The 20203-nt window shown below is 39.4% G+C and overlaps 2 protein-coding genes across 2 annotated transcripts in view; one reads left to right on the top strand and one right to left on the bottom strand.

Annotated features, from left to right (window-relative positions):
* The window catches only part of Ero1b (endoplasmic reticulum oxidoreductase 1 beta), a 45747-nt gene extending 39711 nt beyond the window's left edge, over positions 1 to 6036 (top strand). The window contains exons 15-16 of the mRNA XM_076832076.1: positions 572 to 705; positions 3146 to 6036. Coding sequence (XP_076688191.1) covers positions 572 to 705; positions 3146 to 3206 — 195 coding nt within the window. The 3' untranslated portion in view covers positions 3207 to 6036. The remainder of the gene's footprint in view (positions 1 to 571; positions 706 to 3145) is intronic.
* Positions 6037 to 12429: 6393 nt separating this feature from the next.
* The window catches only part of Gpr137b (G protein-coupled receptor 137B), a 32538-nt gene continuing 24764 nt past the window's right edge, over positions 12430 to 20203 (bottom strand). Inside the window, exons 4-7 of the mRNA XM_076832075.1 lie at positions 18636 to 18785; positions 16342 to 16470; positions 15128 to 15252; positions 12430 to 13234 (exon numbers count right to left, since the gene is read on the bottom strand). Of these exons, the coding sequence (XP_076688190.1) occupies positions 13123 to 13234; positions 15128 to 15252; positions 16342 to 16470; positions 18636 to 18785 (516 nt within the window). The 3' untranslated portion in view covers positions 12430 to 13122. The remainder of the gene's footprint in view (positions 13235 to 15127; positions 15253 to 16341; positions 16471 to 18635; positions 18786 to 20203) is intronic.

The raw sequence follows: 20203 nt of genomic DNA, 5'->3' as shown, positions 1-20203 counted from the left end.
GACTGGAAGCCAAGTTCAATGGTAGAGTGCTTGCCTAGCATGCCTGAGGCCCTAGGTTCTACATCTAGTACTGCTCTAAATAAATAAATAAATAAGTGCTTTCAAGGTTACAAATCAAACACTGTAATCCTGATGTGATATTTTCAAGGTTGTAAAATAGGCATTTACAAGTCTTAAGACAGCTCAGTTTTCCTTAATAGTTTATTAGCTAAGGTTATCTCATTCATAACCTGCCAGGAGGCACTGTGTTGTGCATAGTTTAATATTTTGGTGAAAAGCTCAGTCCATGTGAGTTTCTTGTCATCACAATGACTTAAGTATTCCTTTAAGTCTGTGTTTTTTTTTTTGAGAGATAATTTTTTAAAATTTATTTTTTAGTTTTCAGTGGATATAACATCTGTATTTTATTTTATTTATTTTATTTTTATGTGGTGCTGAAGATCGAACCCAGCGCCCCGCACATACCAGGCGAGCGCGCTATTGCTTGAGCCACATCCCCAACCCCCTTTAAATCTTTATAGTAGTTCTTATTATATAAAGTTAATTGTCAGTTCATTGACGTTTTCTTTAGACTCAGGGTTTAGGAACTGCCTTGAAGATACTATTCTCTGAAAAAGAAATTCAAAAGCTTCCAGAGAACAGTCCATCCAAAGGCTTCCAGCTCACTCGGCAGGAAATAGTTGCTCTTCTAAATGCTTTTGGAAGGTAAGAGCCATTTCCATTGCAAAGACTTGATTCCCATGCAGTTCCGAGCAAGCTGCAAAAATCATCTTCTCCCCTGAAGTGCAGTTTGTTTTGGTTTGTTGACAAAAAGATGTTATTACTGTATTATACCTGGACTCACTTTGCTTAGAGCTGTTTCAAGGCAGACAAGTCAATTTCTTATTGATCATAGAAGTTAATAGTTTCCAGTTGCCAAGATGTCTCAGTTTGCCTCCTTAATTTTGTGGGGATGATATTCTCTGAATAATTTTGTCATTAGAGGGCTATGATTCGTTCAGGTACCATGGTAGAATTAAGAAGAGTGGTCATGAAGGTTATCAGAGGAAAAAAAAATTCAGCCCTCTTTTCCTGCTCTTAATTTCTTAAGCCACGAAGTACCTTCTTTCATTTATTTATACCCCATTTATTTGTCAGATATGTAGTCTTGCTTGTCTATAATACAGAGGTATCAAAAATAATTTGAATTTACCTACAGAGATAGATGAAGTGCCAACTGAGGAATACAAAACAGAAGGAAGAGTTGCAGAAAATAATACTGTGCTGTTTGGGAAAACAGGGCAAAAATTCAAGTCAAGGAAGATTTAAGAACAACAAAAAAATAAGGGACCAAGTGATATAGAGATTATTGCTTATGTTTTCTTATTATGCATTTTAAGTCAGATAGGTAGTTAACTTAAGAATAGATTAATTACACTTTTTCATCTTTTGGTTTTTTTGGGGGGGTGGGGGGTAAGCACCACAAATTGAACTCAGGGGCACTCGACCAATAAGCCCCATCCCCAGCCCTATTTTGTATTTTATTTAGAGATAGGGTCTCACTGAGCTGCTTAGTGCCTTGCTGTTGCTGAGGCTGGCTTTGAACTTAGATCCTCCTCCTCAGTCTCCTGAACCACTAGGATTACAGGTGTGCGCCATTGTACCTGGCCTTTCTCATCTTTATAGCAATGATTTTTACTTGTTGCTTCCCTATATTTAAAGATGATGTAGGTTGAGATTTGAAACACAAGATGAACAAAATCTCCAATGTTAATTTGCATTTCATGAAAAATTCAGTCCACCCACTTATGAGGCCTGTAGAAAGATAACAGGAGAAACTGAATGAAATTTAAATTAATTTAAAATGAAACTGAAATGAAAAGGATTTTAAATAATTTAAATGTAAGTCCAAATAAAATTAAATTTAGGAAGAAGAAAAAATTGAGAATTTTTTAAAATATCCCTGGGTCTCATAAATGCACACTTGGCAGCTTTACTCCTTTACCTAGAGACCCTGATCTTTATTTTTCGCTAGACAGTTCAGGTCTTCAAGTCTAGGGATTGTGGTCTGTCATTTATTAGCAGTGTGGGCTTAATAAAAATCACTGCTCTGCTAGCAAGTTTCCTTTCTAAACTATAAAATGAAAATGATGAAACCATCTTAATGGTTAGAACCTACCTACTAGTTGAGTGACCTTATTAATTTTTAATGTTTACTGAGATCTTACATGTTATGGGCTCAGAACATAGCCTGATAATACCCTAAGCTCTCAATAAATGGTAACTTTTGAAGTACTTGAGTAAAGAAAGGAGCTTAATATATATTATGTATTACATCGCTCTAAGCTATAGAAGAAGAAACATTGGATGTTCCTTATATCAGCTCAGAATTGTACATAAGGAGAATTGAGCTTATAGAATTACGTTTTTGTGTTTCCCATCCCAGAGTTTTACTTCTGGCCTGGGCTGATGAGGAGCTCGGATTTATGTGTTTTGTATGTCAGTAATCACATACTGATAAATAAATTTTTGATGAATACAGGGAAGAGGGAGGTACCTAAGCAGGAAGCAGTCTTTACCCTCAGCAGGCAACAAGATAAAGAACCATTAGTGTGTTTGGGGGGCAGCTAGAAAGGAGTAGTCAGTGTTCAGAGAGGTATGTACATAATGAATTTATGAAGGAAAACAAATAATCTGAGATTCTTTATTATTGTGTGAGTTATTTTCATATTACTTTCCATTATTAATCTGAGGTCTGTTGATAATAAGTAACTGGCTTCCTTTGCCCCTTCTAAACCAAGACCAAAGGACTGTAGTTTTGTGTTTTGTCAGTTTTTGTAAGAGATGGTAGCATACTGATTTAAAAATTGGAATCATCAGTGTTCAGTATTATTGTTTTTTACTTTGGATTTTGCTTTCAAATTGTGGCCTTTAACATTATCAGGAATTTGGGGCTGGGGATGTGGCTCAAGCGGTAGCACGCTCGCCTAGCATGCATGCGGCCCGGGTTCGATCCTCAGCACCACATACAAAAAAAACAAAGATGTTGTGTCCACCGAAAACTAATAAATAAATATTAATAAATAAATAACATTATCAGGAATTTGAAACAAGTACACATCATATTAGCTGTATGTACTAATATGCTTTTCTTTTTCTCCTATAGGCTTTCTACAAGTATAAGAGAGTTACAGAATTTTAAAGTTTTATTACAACACAGTAGGTAATAAAGGCTTTTATATGTCCAAGTAGAGACGTACAGTGGCTTGGTGAAGCCTTTTAATCTTGGACATTCAGCAGAGAGAGACTAATCTTCTAAGACTTCAAGAATTCTGAACTCTTAAAAGAGAAAATTCAAATGTTCACTTGAATATTTATGACCCTTAATAGATTATCATTTAGAAATATTTATAAATGAAGTATATACTTTTAAGATATGTAAATTATACTAATTCTATTTAATTTCATGTGTTTCTTTTGAATATTCTTCTGTTCCATTTGTTTTGATTTGGTTTTATTTTTAATCTATTACCCTTTATTTCCAGTTGTCAAACTTTAAATGACTGTCCTTATCTTAGTAATACAATTCAGTCTTTTGTGGAAAAGAACAACTAGGGAACCAGTGTTGGTTAGGACTAGTTTCACAAAAATGTGTCTGGGTTTAACATGTTTTTAGCCTTGCCCGCACTTTGTGTGTCATCTTCTGTAATGTGGGGCTGACCTTGTGGTCAGTGGCCAATTCAGTGAATGGAACAGGGGTTCCTTAAGATCCCCAGGACTTCCAGCTCCAGTTCCACGGGTTTTTGATATTCTTGTTGAGGTTGCAGTTTTGTTTTTTGCCTAAAGGACCTGTGTTGGTGAAGGTAAGTGCTTGACTGCACAAGGGGTCCTGTCTGCACACTGGGCTGGTACAGGAGCATTCCTTACCTAAAACAGATCACCTTCTGACTTTGTTCCTCTCCTAATTTTAGATATTGTTAGTTACTTTAAGGAAAGAAAAAAAAAAAAAACCCTGCATATTTATTTAATGGATTATTTCTTGAAAAATTTGAAGGGAATTATATGAATTTATGCCAATTATTTTATTCACAAAACTTGCTATTTTAAAGTAAGTACTTTTTAAAGGATTTAATTTTGAATACAATCTATGCAACCCTTTAGCTCTCAGTGTGATTGTCTCTGGTGACATAGATCAGAGGGAGATCAGGTCAGGCCTCTTCTAGGCTTCCTCTTCCCTCTCTTCTCTTTCCATTTTTAGCTCATCCTGTATCAGTGGTACTTTGTGTGACTCAGACCAACAGACTTTTAGGTCCTAGACTGTCACTTCTAATCCTGGAATTTAGTCGTCAAAAAATATTTAAAAGTCTTGATTCTTTTAAAGGTGTCAGTGGATATAATGGGATTAACTTGAAAGGTTGAATATTCATGTAGAAGTATCACAGGTACGAAGTCTAGTTTCTCCTTAGAGTCTTCCATCTTCCCTAAAGTAAATAATAAGTGCTCTTAAACCCATATCATATGCTGCCAGAGTCTGATATGTGTTCCTTGACAATTTCATGGCATATTTTAAATTGTATTTTTGCCATCCTGTGGAACAGTATGATTGGGGGAATAAAGTCCAACTAGAGTTAATTTATTTTCTTACCCAATTTCTAACCTTTATGTGTGGGATTTTGTTGTAGTTGGGGGGTAATTTTGTTAGGTTGAATAAAAAGATTGGCTTGATCGGAGCTTTCTCCATTTTTTTTTTCCTTCCCCCCCTCCTCTGGGGAGGGTTTGAGGAGGGAAACCTTAAGGCTAAATGAATATCTAGTCATCTTGCTAGTAAGAATAAGAATTATTCTTCACGTAGTGTTCATTCAGTTTCAGAAAATGTGAAAAATTTGCACTTTGTTTATTTTTATTGTATATTAAAGATCTCTTTAGTGTTACTTCACCATTCCCCAGTTAACAGCTAGTATTACGCTTTTATTTACTAGAGAAAATTCTTGGTCATTTCCATTTATTGCATTTTTTCTTTAATTTGTTTCAAGCTTAATAAAATATTAGAATGTGCTCTGGCATATTAAAAGATCTAGTTAAGCTAAAGTTACTTTTGGTTTTAATGAATTTTTTCACTTCTAAGAAAATAAAATGAAGTATTCTGCATCTGAAATTCATCTGATTACCTTTATTTTATTTACCATAAATCAGATTGTGGGAGCAGTCTACATTTGTGTGTGTTGTGTGTTTCTAATGATTGTATAGACTGCAGGAACCTGCTTTGTGAGTCTGACATTTAATTGTCCTTGAGATGTAAACTGCTCCCAGTTCACTCACTTTGGCTGTGAGATGGTGACTGAGAACTGATGGCATGGTGTTTGAAATGCTCAGCTGGTGAACATTTCTTGGAATCTATCTCATCACCTAATGTAAAAATCCAGCACTTGACCATATAACTGGCAGAAATGATTGTAGCAGCTGATGATGTAATGAACAAGGAGAAAAGGAACCATTCCTTCCTTCAATGGCATGATTTTTTTTTTTTAAGAGGCATCTCTGTAAGTTAGATAAACTACATACTGTGTTCCTTCTGTTTTGATTCTTGGATTATGAGGAAGATCATATGGAAGAATAACAGATTTCAATTTTGAAATTTGACAAGGGAAATGCTCTGACCTTAAACATTGTGCATTACTCATTTTTGTAATCTTATAATATGAAACACTGCCATCTTTTCGACTTTGCATAGGTGCCATTGTATGTAAGAAAGGACAGCTCTTTTGGTCTTCATCAGCATTGCCTTCAGCTGGAAACTTGAGAAAGTTCACAGTAAACCTCCCAGCAGTTTGCAGACTGAAGTACCTACAGAAACCATAGCTATTCACCAAAAGACACAGGTTAGGTGCACGGTATTGTGTAAGTTCTTTTGTACAAAATTCAACACATAAGATCACTTGTACTCTATTTTAAGTAACTCCTACAGGTGCAGCTTTGATTTTTAAAAGAATTCCAAATAATTTGCTGTTGTACCCACCAGATTCTGGAAAATGTGGATTAAAGTACATGTTTCTGCAATCTTTTTCTGTCTTGTTTCCCCCCCCCTCCCCCAATTTTAAGTGTTTCTTTTAGGAGATGAAGATTTGCTTGTCTTTTGTGGAATGGGGAGAAAATATATTTGTAGGTGGTCTGAGGTGGCTGCTTCTAGTCATGATAGCAAATGTTGGCAGACATTGTTTCATCTTCACAGCAGCACTGGTAGGTGGGAAGAAAACAGAGGACAGGAGAGGCTCATTAACTGGTCCAGAAAATCTGACTCCAGAGCTCTGTGTGGTCTGTGTCACTGCACAAGTGGCCTGTTACTTTCAACTAAAAGGTGTGGAGGTTTTTATCTTTCAATTTGTATTGATTCATAAGGCTTTTAAAATATGCTTATTTTATTTAATTTTCTGAATAGGTAATACATTCATATGGTTAAAAAGCCAAAATATAACAAAAGTTATACAGCAAATGTCCTCATATCAGAGGCCCAATTTCCAGCACTGCATACCCCCTGCCCACCACCACTATATATGACCTCCACTCTTGGTTTTTCATGTTTCCAGCCACAATTCCAGGCATATACAAACATATACAAATGTAAAGCCTTTTCTCATTTTTACTTAGTGACATCATATACACATCATTTGCTTTTTTTCACATACTATTTCTTGGTGGCCTTTATGTGTTACCAGATGGCTTTGTTATTTTTGAATAGCTGCGTGATATTTCATTACATGGATGTGCCATCATTTAACTGGTCCCCTATTGGTCATTTGGGTTTCTTTCAGAACTTTTATGTATGTCATCTCACATCTTACCCACAACCTAACCATCACAGATGTTATTAAAATGCTGAATTGTATCTTCTGATAGATAAACTGATCAGTGTGTTTATATTCCTATGACTAGGGTTGAACACCTTCTAATATGCCTAAGAACCATTTGTTTGCTTTTGTGTTCAAATCTTTTGTGCACTTTTCTATCACGATTATTTTCCTTACCGATTTCTAGTACTAGTTTGTTTGTTAGGGATAGTAACACTTCAGCTATAATGAACTACAGTTTTTTTTTAATTTGTTGTTTGTCATTTAGCTTTACTTATAATGGTTTTGCCATGAAGTTTTCTATTTTTATCTATCCTGATACAACTTTTTTTAGTTATTTTCTGGATTTTAAGTCATGGTTACAATGCCTTCCTCAATCCAGGACAATGGAATAATTCACCAATTTTTTTAGAACTTTTATTTTTTTTATTTTTTATTTTTTTTAAACATCCAAATTTTGAACCCTTGGAATGTATCCTGGTCAACCCAATTTTTTTCCACAAATGATTACCTAGTTGTCTCAGTACCTTTAACAGTTCATTTTTTCCTCACTAGTTTGAGAGGCTACTTTTTTTTTTTGAGAAGTGTTCTTATAATGCTGCCTCTTCTGAACTTGAACTCGTGTGCTTACAGGCTTCTCCTGCCTCGGCCTCCCAAGCAACTGGGACCACACACATGTGCTACCATGCCTGGCTGAGAGTCTACGCTTGTCATATCTCAAGTCCCATATGCACTTTTAGCTCTACCTGGGTTCTGTCTGTTTCTCTAATTGGTGTGTAAATGTAGCAGACGCTGTTTAATTATACAGGCTGTATTTTTTAACCTCTCTACCCTGGTCATCTTTAATTCCTTCCCGTCTCTCTCCCCCTCTCCATTTTCCTCCAGTGTTTCTAGCTATTCTGATTTGCTTTTCTATATGAGCTTAAAAAAATCCTTAAAATGTGCTAAAACTCTGGCTCACAGTGTTCTCTCTGAAGGGTTGCGCTTGCCGCTGCTTACTGGTAAAGATCTTTTTTTTTTTTTTTTTTTTACTACTAGGCTAATTATTTTAGTATTGTATTTGCCAAATAAGTGAAGGCAAATGGAGGCACAATACTAGTGCTCATGTGGACAGAATTTCATCTTGGTGCTTCTATCGTAGGATTTAGTCTCCAAGGATGATTTGAGGATTATCTTATAAAGTCCTCATTACCTTTTGTTAAGATTTGGACCTGGCACATCCCCAAAAGCTCATGTGTTAAAAGCACAGTCTCCAGTTCATCAAGGCTCAGAGCTGCTGCTTTTAGGACATGATTGCATCATGAAGGCTCTGTCCACATCAGGGGATTAATCCATCCACTGAAAGCTGAAGGACTCCTGAGAGGTGGGACCTAGTGTGTCACTTGGGTGTGCTTGAGGAAGGTTTATCTTTTCTGTGCCTCTCACCCCCTTGCTTCCATGCTTCCAGGAGCTCAGCATCTTTTCCCTAGGTTGTTTTCCTCCTCTAAGTTATTTTTGTCAGGTATTTTGATTACAGAATGTAAAACAAGAAGGAAAAGCTCTTAAATAAGTACTAAACTTGTAAAATCAATAAGCAATAGATATAAGTATATAAGGTACCTTAAAAAAATATCTACCAAAACAACAGGATGTGAGTATTCACTCATCTCTAGGAGCTGGTAATACAGCAGTGAATAAGCAACAGATGTCCCTGCCACCATGTAACTTACTATTCTGTTAGCTAACTGGATTATTCTGTTTATATCTTGGTGCATTCTCAGTATAATGTCAGCTGAGGACAACACATGCCAACCTAGAATCCCATCTAGAGAAGAAGGCACTCTGGGTGGAATGAACTGTATAGTATCTTCCTGACATTGCCATCAGGCTCCACAGGTAAAGTCACTCCCCTGACACCACTCCTCAGGGCAAAGTTGGCTTCACCAGGCAATATTCTGGGATTGTGTACCTTTTTCTGTGGCCTTTACAGCACATCTCTCTTAATAGGTCTTATCTCTGTAAACCTGAAGTCCAGATTCTGGGCTAGTGATTGCACCAGGGATAAGCACTCTGGCTACTCAGTTCCATAGGTTGAATGGCCCTGAGAAAGCAGTGTTCATTTATCCAGACAGTGCCATTTTATACCTTAATGTTTTCTAAGAACACCAGGCCTCAGGACTGCACAGGGTCTGGAGGGACTGCTGGGGGGGGCAGGTGAGACTGATGAGCAAAAGGTCATGCCCATAGGGAGAAACAGGGAAAGGGAGGACTTTGAGGGTCATAAACTGGAGAGATGGAGGTCACAGTTCAGGAGAAGAAAACCTCTGAACTCCAGCTCTGCCCAGGCTAAAGTTGGGGCCAGAAAGTCTATTCTGAATTTTTTAAAATGTTAATATTTTGAGTGGTAAGCACCCAACTCCAAAAGGACAGACCAGATTTGGAACTAAAGGATTGATTGCCAAGGTATTAGTTGGTGTCAGGGAAAGTAGAGACCAGGGGTCAGCCATGGCTCAAGGACAAGAAAGTACTAGGGAATCCAGACCTAGAGAAAGCAGGTAGATGCCAAGAGCTATTGAGTCACTGGATTTGCATCTGAGGACTTTGAACCTGTAACTTGACTTGAGCAGCACATCATACTCTGCACTGCATGGATAAAGCACCATGACCTGGCCCAGAGGGATGGGGCAAAGGTACAGCAATCAGATACAGACCTGGGCTGGGGCACAGGGATGTCTTCAGCAGACATTAGGTATTTTGAGCAGGGCTTTGGATAGGGCTTTTCATGTGTCCCTGCTGAGGGCCAAGAATAGGGTTAACATACAGTTGCTCCTGAGTTCACAGACCAGTGTAGCAAAAGAATGACTCAATAGACATGGAATCCCATTCCCTTATGCACACTGTCCCTTTTAACTGAGGTTTCCTCACTTGAAGTGGTTTATTATAGAGTCTTTGAGAAGAACTTTACTGTTTATCCTGATCATTCCAACAATTCCTCCATCTGGACCTATAAGAAGTTGTAAGTAGTTTATGCACAATTGGAAATGTTTTTAATAAAATTCTCACATAGGATAAAAAGTATAAATGTATATCCCACTTTTCTCCAGTGTATAATATTATCATATAGCAATCTAAAATGCAAGGATTTTTTTAAAAAATATTAAGACCTATTTAGTTCTAATGTAGGTTCACCTATTAAAAAACTAGAAGCAGGGCTGGGGATATAGCTCAGTTGGTAGTACGATTGGCTTGTATGCACAAGGCCCTGGGTTCAATTTGAAGCACCAAAAAATAAAAAATTCAGTGGTAGAGAACTTGCCTAATATGTCTGAGGCCCTGGGTTTAATACTCAAACAAAATTTTAAGAAAAGTAGTTTTGTAGTAGTATTCAATATATAGATGTAAATGAAAATCTTTCTCACAGTACTTCTGAATCTCTGGAGTTAATGTTTATTTGCTGTAATTAAATAAACTAGGGATTAATTTATTGAATAAATTAATAAAGGGATTAAGTGTGGGCTCAACAGCAAGGACCCCCAAAGACCAGTTATCATATGAGTTTTAGTTAAGGTGGAATGTGGGAGGGACTACTGAGTTTGCCTAGTTAAGGTGGAAAGTGGGAGGGACTACTGAGTTTGCCTGATCTAAGCTGATGACCATGGGACCAGCACAGTATTAAAAATGTGGTAACGTGAGAGAATTGGCATAACTAAATGTAGTGGATACCCATATTATAATAATCAGAACTTTTTGTGAGGGGGTACTGGGGATCAAGCCCAAGAATGTTTTGTTTTACCTTTGGGTTACATCTCCAGCCTTTTTATTTTGAGGCAGGGTCTTGCCAGGTTACTGAAGCTGGCTTCAAACTTGGCAGGCCTTCTGCCTTAACCTCTCAGGTCACTAGGATTACAGATGTATGTCACCACTAAGCAGAACTCCTTAATTATAAAATGGAAACAAAGCCAATGAAAAATACCTCCACAGAGCAGGTAGAATGATTTCGTTGCAGAGGTGGCTATGTCTTTAGTAGTCACACAGAAACATTTGCATGCAGTTTTTTAATGCTGCATCAGACTACAGTGGTGGTACAGAATTTTCAGTAGTATTACCTCTCCTCCAGGCACTTTTAATTTGCACGTTATCAGGGTTTAAATTTCATTTTACTTTAAAACAAGGGAACATTGGGCATTTTAGAACCAGAAATCATTCCTCTGCCCCTCTTAGCATTCAAAATTCCACATAAAGAGCAGTTTTGCTAGCATACCTTGCAGGGCAAGTAAATTCAGAAGCTCGGGAAACTTGCTTTTTCCTTCCTACAGTGTTCCTGCAGCATCTTGCAGCTTGTAGGGTACATGGTTCTGTGAGAGGATGAGAGTCTGACAGTTGTTTATATTCCAGTGTGGGCTGACACATTCCTAAAAGTTTAGCATTACTTTTTTAAAAAGAGGAGGGCAGAACGGGCAAGTCCAAAAGCCTTAAACCATGTTTTAAATACACCTGTCTTTAGCTGACCAAATAGTGAAGGGTGCAGGACTTTGTTTAAAAAAAAATAAAAAGACTTGCAGGATATGGTGCATCTGCCTGAATTCTCCCAGCACAGTGGGAGACAATGTGGCCCAAAAGCACGCAAGAGTCGCCCTGTGATCCTGGAGTTCTCTTTCCTGGGTATATATGCACTTTGCCTTAATACTATGAACTCCTTAAACATGAAAAAGAAAGTGACCACGATGGGGGTTTCTTAACACTGTTTAGAGTAACAATGTATAATACTGTTTTAAGGCAATCTGAATGATTGGTGCAGGCTTTGCTTCGGTGTAAAATTTTCCCTGGCAATAACTATTTTAAATGGTATTTTAAATAATAGGTGACCCAGATTATTCCATGTTCAGAAAGACTCTGTTCTGAGATTATGCAGGGTAAAGGTTTTCTGAAAAACCCAATCGTGACCCATTTGAAATTTGGAGATCCCAATTTTAAAGACCATCAGAGAAGAAAGTAGAGTTGTTTATGTGAAGTTAATGTCCAGAGATCAGTTATTCCTGAAGACCAGAGTGGGAAGTAGGAGCTACAGATCTTAAAATCCTTACCACTTGTCCTTCCTTCTGTCCCAAGATGAAACTTCTAAGGTGAGGTGGAGTGGAATAGTCCTTTCTCTATGGCAGTGATACTTCCTCTAGAACCGGAGGTCTGCTGTGTGGAAAATCAGAGCATTCAGCCTCCCCATGGGCAGCTCAAGAGTATATACAGTGGAGGTCTGGAGGTTTTACAATGGCACTTTTGGTCCAGGATATATTTCATAGAGAGCTCTTTCAGCAATTGTCTGGAAAATCCCCCACCCCAATAGCTTATTGGAGCCCCACTGCCATTTCAAACCCTGCAGCTTTCAGCTGAGCTGCTTGTGGAGCTGTTCAAGAGGCATTTTAAATGTGGTTGGATATTACAGAAAAACTATCAATTCCAGAGAATTTCAACCTAAAGGCTAGGGGTATATTAACGCCTTCTTGGGAACCTCATGGTTTCTCCTTGAGAAGTGGATGTTTGCCAAGTTAGGAAAGGTGGAATCTGGCTATAGTCCTGAAGTAATGGATATTCAATTTCATTGGGCTGAAAAAAATATGCAAAATCACTATGAATAAAGCAGAGGATGGTTTAATAGTGTCAGTCAGCTACATTGTTAATGTAATCAGCTTGTTCTCACCAAAGTGCATGCATTGGTGTCCTGATAAAAGGAAGTACCAGACTTTTGGGCAAATATAAGATTGAGACCAAACATCTGGATCTTTAGAAAACTCTGAAGAGCCAGTTTCCTTAAAGGCTGATGATGTTCCATGTCATTTAACACTGCAGTCACAATTGGCTTTCTGGATGTGAATTGTATTTTAGGAGTCTACTAATGTGGAGGAATCCGAGTGACCTTCAGAGGTAAGGATGACTTTAGTCCAAAAGCCTTAAACCATGTATTCTATACTTTTTAAAGTGAATTATGCATAAAAGATGTGCAAACTACAACATATATTGCAATAACATTCTCAAGGAAAAACCCTAGTATTCTTAGCATTATTATTTAAGTTATATAAAATACATTTTTATAAAAGTACAGATTTTCTTTAAATTATACCCAATGAAATAGCCAGGCTCGCTTATTAGTACTGAAAATAAGAATTTATCAATCTAAATTATTGCTTTGCCCTATCGAGCCATTAGAAAAACCTAAAAAATCAAGTCCTATTTCTTAGGGAAAAGTGCCCCCAAAAAAACTCAGCTGTCATTGTCTTTCTGTAGATTTTCAACAAAGGAATCTTCAATTAAAATGTAACTGATGCTACCCGTGGCTTGGTTTGTCAGGATCCAAAGTTGAGTCTTGCTGTGAAGATCCTCCTTGTGCTGGGAAACTGTTAGTTTGTTGTCCCCAGTCATAGTAGTCTGGAGCAAAACTTTAAAAAAAAAAAAAAAAAAAATTTTGTTTCACTGTCTTAAAGTGGCATATTCTGAATGCATGACATGTCTGGTTAAGTAGATGGAACTGGTATACACTAAGCCCATTTAGAACGGTCCTGTGCACCATGCTGGCAGCCTGCACATGGTCTATTGAACTTTTTTTAAAACGTCAATGGACCTTTATTATATTTTATTTATACATGGTGCTGAGAATTGAACCCAGTGCCTCACACATGCTAGGCGAGTGCTTTATCACTGAGCTACAACCCCAGCCCCTCTACTGCACTCTTCAGAGCGCAGCATCACTAGAACCTGGAAACAAGTCATATTTCCATCAATGAATGAATCCTTGTGAATGATAGCCCACTACTACCTTTGTGTGTCTGGACAAATAACTCTTGTGTCTCACCTTCCTCATGGGGCTAATTGTGGGGACGGAAGTGATCCCTGTACACATATTGGGCAGTACCCAGTATGTGGGTAGTACAGTAAGCGGTCTTCATTTTCTTCTCTGTAGTGGAGAGGAGGAGGTCTTTCTTTCCCTGTAGAGGTGGTAGGAACCCCTCAAGTCTCGGCATTTCTCACAGGCGAGGGGTTAAGGCCATTGCAGCAGCAAGTGCAGCTAACAGGAAATGCAGTGAGGTATCTGGGTAAGAGTGCAGGAAGACGGGGAGCTCCGAGTCTGACTTGGAGGACAGCTTTTCAGCTTGATAGTCCCTGTGTATTGGTTTGCTTTCTACTTTTTTCCCAGCCACTGTCTTTTTTTATTCTGTCTAATCAGGATTTCTCTCCTCCCTGATCCAGTGTATTCTCCTGGCTTTTCTTGTCCCTAAGGCAAGGACCCTCTTCAGAGTACTTTTAAAGTTTTCTAAGGACTTTTCCTATTGCTAGCATAGGGCTAGGAGTATAGCTCAGTGATAGAGGGCTTGCCTAGTATTGTCTGAGGCCCTGGGTTCCATTCCCATCTGCAGGGGTGCATATCTTATCAAAGTTACATTGACAGGATAAATCTTTAAACTCAGCAACAGGAGGGGCTCAGCAAGTATGAGATCACAAAGCAGTGAGCATAGCTGAAACACCTGGACACCAAGGAAGGCTCTGACTTCAGGCAGACTAATATTTCCCAAGTTATGTTCTGTTGAGCGTTTTCATGGCCTAGTGTTCTCTTTCCCTCTTAGAGAGTCAGAGTACACTGTTATGGTTTCGATGTGGTGTCACCCAAAAGCTCAGATGTAATACAATGCAAGAAGGTTCAGAGAAGAAATGATTTGGTTTTGAGAGTCTTAACCCGATCAGTGAATTAATCCTCTGATAAGGTTTCACAGTGGTAGGGTGTGGCTGGAGGGAGGTAGAAATTGGGGGTGGCTTTGGTGTATATTTTGTATCTGGCAAGCAGAGTCTCTTTGCTTCTTGATCACCATGATGTGAGCTGCTTCCTTCTGCCATGATGTTGAGCCTCACCTCGAGCCCTGAGAAATGGAGCCAGCCTTCTATGGACTAAGACCTCTGAAACCATGAACCTTCAAATCAACTTTTCCTCCTCTACAGTTGTGCTCCTCTGGTCCTTTTGGCACAGTAGCAAAAAATGCTGACTGAAACAACACCTTAGGCTCTGGGAAATTCTGCAGTTGACTTTCTTTTAAACATCATTTGCATCCACACAGCACAGCTATTACAGAATGCCAACCATGTAATAGTGTTTAGGACACTGTAATAATGTCGTGGGGTTTTAAAATTTTGTGTCAGTCCTTTCATTCATATTTCACTTATGTAAAATAATCTGCTAGAGGTCCTGCACGACCTAGCTATGTGGTTTTCATGAAGGAATCCATTTCAGTGGTGTAGCGGTCTCCTTCCTCATGAGCCCTACATATGAACCAGGGTCTTACCTGCCCTGAAGTCCCTGAGGGGCAATGTTCCAGGCAAGGTCATCGTCACTGTCATATCTTCGAGGGTTGTCAAAGAAATAAGATCTGGGGTTGAATCCATGGCTGGGGACCATTCCAGGGTTGGTCTAGAAAGAGATAATCATTCAGCATCCTTCCAGATGCTGTGCATCACCCAAGATAAGATGTTCAGATCACTTCCTTTATGCTGGGGTGTTCACTGCATCAGCATAGATAAAACCCATCTTGTTTTCAACAGTGAGTCCTCATTGTTTAATCCCTCATTAAAAATGCCCAAATTAGCCAAATTTGGTAGTCCTGCTTGGATATAAACCTGTATAATCCTGTGGGCATTCACAGAAAATAAAACAGTGATGAAATCATAGTGGGAAAGGTTTTTAACCTATTTCTATAGCCTGTCTCTATGGTCATTTCATCCTGTTTTTGCCCCCAAATTGAGTTCATTTCTCAAAAACTCTGAAATGTACATTGTTGAATTTCATCCCAGTTCTCTATCCAAGGGCCTCTGGGCCAGTGTTTGCCTCACCCCAGCCTCATTGTTCTGTATTCCTGGATCATCAGTGACTATCCAGAGATGAATAAGAATAAAGCAAGTTATTATCCTCGGGGTATGAGATAAGGACCAGCTTATTTGTGATTTCATTCTATGCTTTCACCTACCCTTTTCTCACATAGCCCAAATCCACTCATAACCTTTCTGAGATTAAGGTGGTGAAATTCTACCACAGCTTGAGTGGCTGGAATAACCTGATGCAAAGCCCCTAGTAGAAGCTTTCTCTATGTAGTTTTAGCATTTTCCGTCCTGCCCCCATAGAGACATTTATATAAAGGTAGTTGAACAGAAATGTGACCAAACTGGAAGAGTGGCTTTAGCCCCAGTCCCTTTCCACACGCTGTAGGATGAAAAACTGAATTTATCATTTCTTTGCTACGAGAAAAGTATATATTTGGTGCACAGCAAATCCAGACTCAAATATTAGTGAGTCTTTATTGCATTAGGAAAAATAATCACACTCCCCAGGCTACAAGATGCATTTCTTTTATAAAGTAAGCACATAAGGGAAAAAAGTCCCAAAGTAGCCAAGGCACTTGTACCATAATGGGATAAAGGAGGCTCTCTCTTCTATGCAAAGATTCTAACTGCAGGTATCGTGAGCAAAATTGATGTTTTTGCTAATATAAAATGGCATACTCACAAGACCCTTTGCAGGATTTCTAACTCGGAAGAAGTAAACTACCAAGGAGGTGGGTAAGAGTTCCCACACGAAAAGCACCACTCCAAACACCACATAGCCAGCATCTCCCAGCTGATTCTTCAAATCTGCCTATAAAAAGGGGAAGAGATGGCATCATCAAACTAATGACAGAGGAAATACATTTGACTCAATTCTGAAACAGAACCATAATTATGTTATGATTCCTTTCCACTAAAATGTGCATTGGGTAATCGAGTAATAGTCACAGCCTTTCAGGATTATTTACATAAGGAATGAATAATTGTCATATAAAATACCCAAAGACCCAATTTCTGATGTTTATGACTTCATCCCCCAAAACTGTGTCCAATTTAACTTGCTCACTTAGATCTATGCTGATTTAACAACTGAGTAGACTGTTAGGTTGCCTCCTCCTCAGTTCTTGAGAGTAGCATGTGATTTACCCTTAACTCTCATCCTAGAATAAACAAATTTTTAAGCTTCACATAAGCTATACCCTTTAAAGCTTACTGAAGTCTAGCTAGTCTATCAAGTTCTTATAGCACCAGACATTGGGCTTTGGCCCAGGGAGATGGCCAGTGGGGCTCAGCAACACAGTGTTCTCCCTTCAGCAGACAGGCGGTCCATAAGAAAAGGGGACCCAGATGTGAGAAGCTTCAAAAAGAACAACATTTCAAACAAGGAGAAGGCACTGGAGGGCCAGGCACCTAACTTCCTTTCGCCTTCTTTAATGCATCATGTGGAAGACAAAGGAACCAAAACTACGTTTTCCAGAAGGACCCTAATCACACTTCACATCCTTCACCTATACTACAGTTCAGCCAACTTTTTCCAGTCTGCACCAAGAACGTGTGTAACTATGGCCATTTGTTTTATTGTTCCTAAATTATTTGGGCTATGACACATAAGTCTAGATCATCATAACAAAATAATTCCCCCCAAACAAAAGCATTTTGTTTGATTATACTCTCAATCTATGGTAATTATAAGCTCTTGACTGAAAGAAAAGCAAATGTTTTGTTAAAACTAAATCTTTGCTGTTTAATGGAGCTTCAGTTTGGGAAGATGGAAAAGTTCTGGAGGTAGATGGTGACAGCTGCATGAATAGTCTGAGTGCACTGGTCTACACATGTACATTCTGCAATATGCAAATCCTTTGTGCATTATGAAAGATGTATTCATAATTGGTCACTATTTAGCTTAGGTTTTTATATATTGGATTTCGTTAAAACAAGGCACACCCTGCCAGTGCCTGGCCCAGCTTTCTCCCGTCTGGGATTGCTGTGTTATTGCTGCTGTTCGATTCTCCCAATGATGACATCTCACATGGACCTCTCATTGATTTCATCTTGTCCTCCGGATCATCCTGGTCATTTTATTCTTTCTCCCACTGTCTTAATTCAGTTCTGCTGGGATTTTAGCAATGGACATAGTTTAATGTGCACTGTTATTCCAAGGAAACCTAAGGAGTCCATCAACCCAACAGACTTCTAGTAGAGAGACATTTCTGTACTGTAATGGTGTGTGTGTGTGCGTGCGCATGTGCATGCATCGTCTGCCTGCCTGCCTTCAGACCATAAACCTCCCCACTGCCCTGGGACAGTTAATGTTTGTGTCCTGGCACTCTGCTCAGAGCCTGACACCAAAAGTCAGGATATGTCAAATGAGTGAATGCCAGATCATTCTCATTCTTGACTCTTCTGAGCTATTATGAGCATGGATGTCAGACATTTCACTACCTGCATTCCTTTGCTTACAGTTTATAAATTATGAATTCATCAAATGTGAGAATCATATTAGACCCCTGGTGCCATGAGCTTTTACTAAACCATAATATCCTCATCACTGTTGTATACATGCTCCATTAAAAAGTCTCAAAACTTCATAGTTTTGGGTACTTTCTTGAACCTAATATAATTTATTTTAGCAAATTTTACCCTTTAATAACACCATCTTATATGGAAGCAGGTAAAAATTTTAAGTACTTCTAAGCACGAACCGTGAAGTGGAAAGGAGAATGGAGTCTGTGAACCTATGCCGGGTACTCTTGTGTGCTTGTGTGCATGTGCACACACACACCTACACATAGCTCACCTAGCTTTCTCAGAAAATGTTACAGGAGCAAGGTACTGTGGTCCCATCAGACAGAGGAAGGTGCAGATACCACACGGGAAGTCCTCTCGAAGTCACTCAGCTATTCAAAACAAGTGAGGGGCTTACCCTCTGCCACCTGGAGTGCCACAAAGCAAACCCCTTATGGTATCCTCACTGACCTGGTCAGATACATTGTACCAGTCGTAATCGAAGGAGTGGACATTCTCAATCTGAGAAAACGACAAGATGAACAGGTTGTAGCACGCTCGCGAGGTGTAAAGCAGGATGACGGTAACACCAATGGCAGTCACTTGACACACGGAAGAGCCCTGGAAGAGAGCCAGCACGGGTGGGTCACACCAGGTCCAGGACACTGGCCCCATCCCTTTCCCTCACCTGCTGTCACCCGGAGCCTCAGGGGCTCAGGCACTGCAGGAGTGGCCTTCAGGGCTTCTGTCAGAGCCCAACACCCAGGCCCACTGTGTCCACCCCTCCTCGCATCCTAGGCAGCCTCTTGTGGGGAAGACCTGGGCCTTGGTTGGAAGATGCTTTTAATAGGGTTAGATATGAGTCCTTTGCCCAAGGCCTACACTATAAAGAGCCACAAAGCCAGAGGGCTTCTCTAAAATCACTTCCCAGCTCATGAGCCCAGGCTGGGTCGGGCTGAGGGACCAGCTAGGAGCAAATATGCTGAGATAGTGCACCAGATGTACCAGATGTGAGTTCTTCCTCAAAATCCACAGCCTTCTAAGCTGCAAATACAGAGGTCCTGATGTGACCCTGGGATTACATGGAAATCTGTGACTCATGCCCCACCTTAGAAAGCTATCAATTTCTAAAGTCAGTTAAAGAGCCTTAGCGAGAATTGGATAACATTACCAAAAAAACACTAAAGTTGATTTTTGAGTTTTGCATTTGAAAGTCATTACCTAAATCCAAAACATTATTTTGCCAGTAGTTCTGTTGGCTTGTGTGTCATATGGGTGAGCTAAATGGCATTTTGACAATCTATGATTTAACTCCAACTGTTAAAAATTAATTTTTTTAAAATCCTTGAAATAGCCCCTAAGTAGAAGATGAAACAGTAAAGGTAAAATCAAATCTGAAATTCATCACAATTTATAAATCCAAGAACTACTTCGTCACACTAACTTGCAAGATTTGCAAGAGGTCAGCTAAATGAGCATCCTGATGAGGGTTTCATATATTTGAAGTTAGATGCACAGATTTTTAATCTGATCCCTTCTGAAGACATTGTGGGAGACAAACTGCCCCTTCATATCAGACATTCTGGCAAATGGGCCCCAAGAAAGATGGACACAGGTATGCCATGGTACTCCCAGGCCCTGCGCCTCAGCAGCACAAGAGCTACAGATGTCACTCAACCATTTGGTGAGTGGAAAGGCGAGGGGCTGGGGCCCAGCAGTACTCCTGGCCCCCATGCTCACCAAGCTTCTGGGCTGAGGTTCAGAGTCTGTTTATGAAGGAAATCTGGGGAACCTAGCTGACCACAAGCACTTTAGTACCAGAGCATATTTGCCCTTCATTCTAGTTGGGGACTAGGCTGTGAGGCACACCAATGGGAGAAAAGAATAGTCCAGGAACATCCCTCCTGCTCATGTCTAGTTGTTTCTGAATATTCATCAGGAGAGGAATGTTCTGAATTCCAGGAGGCATCCCTACTGCTAAGGATAGGCTGCTTGAGGGCTGTCTGGCATCCGAATGGATTTAGGGTCCCTGGTAGTGC

Source organism: Callospermophilus lateralis, chromosome 13 (assembly GCF_048772815.1).
Source record: "Callospermophilus lateralis isolate mCalLat2 chromosome 13, mCalLat2.hap1, whole genome shotgun sequence".
In the NCBI taxonomy this organism is placed as follows: domain Eukaryota; kingdom Metazoa; phylum Chordata; class Mammalia; order Rodentia; family Sciuridae; genus Callospermophilus; species Callospermophilus lateralis.
Note: the sequence above shows the minus strand (reverse complement) of the source record. Positions and strands in the feature narration are given on the sequence as shown.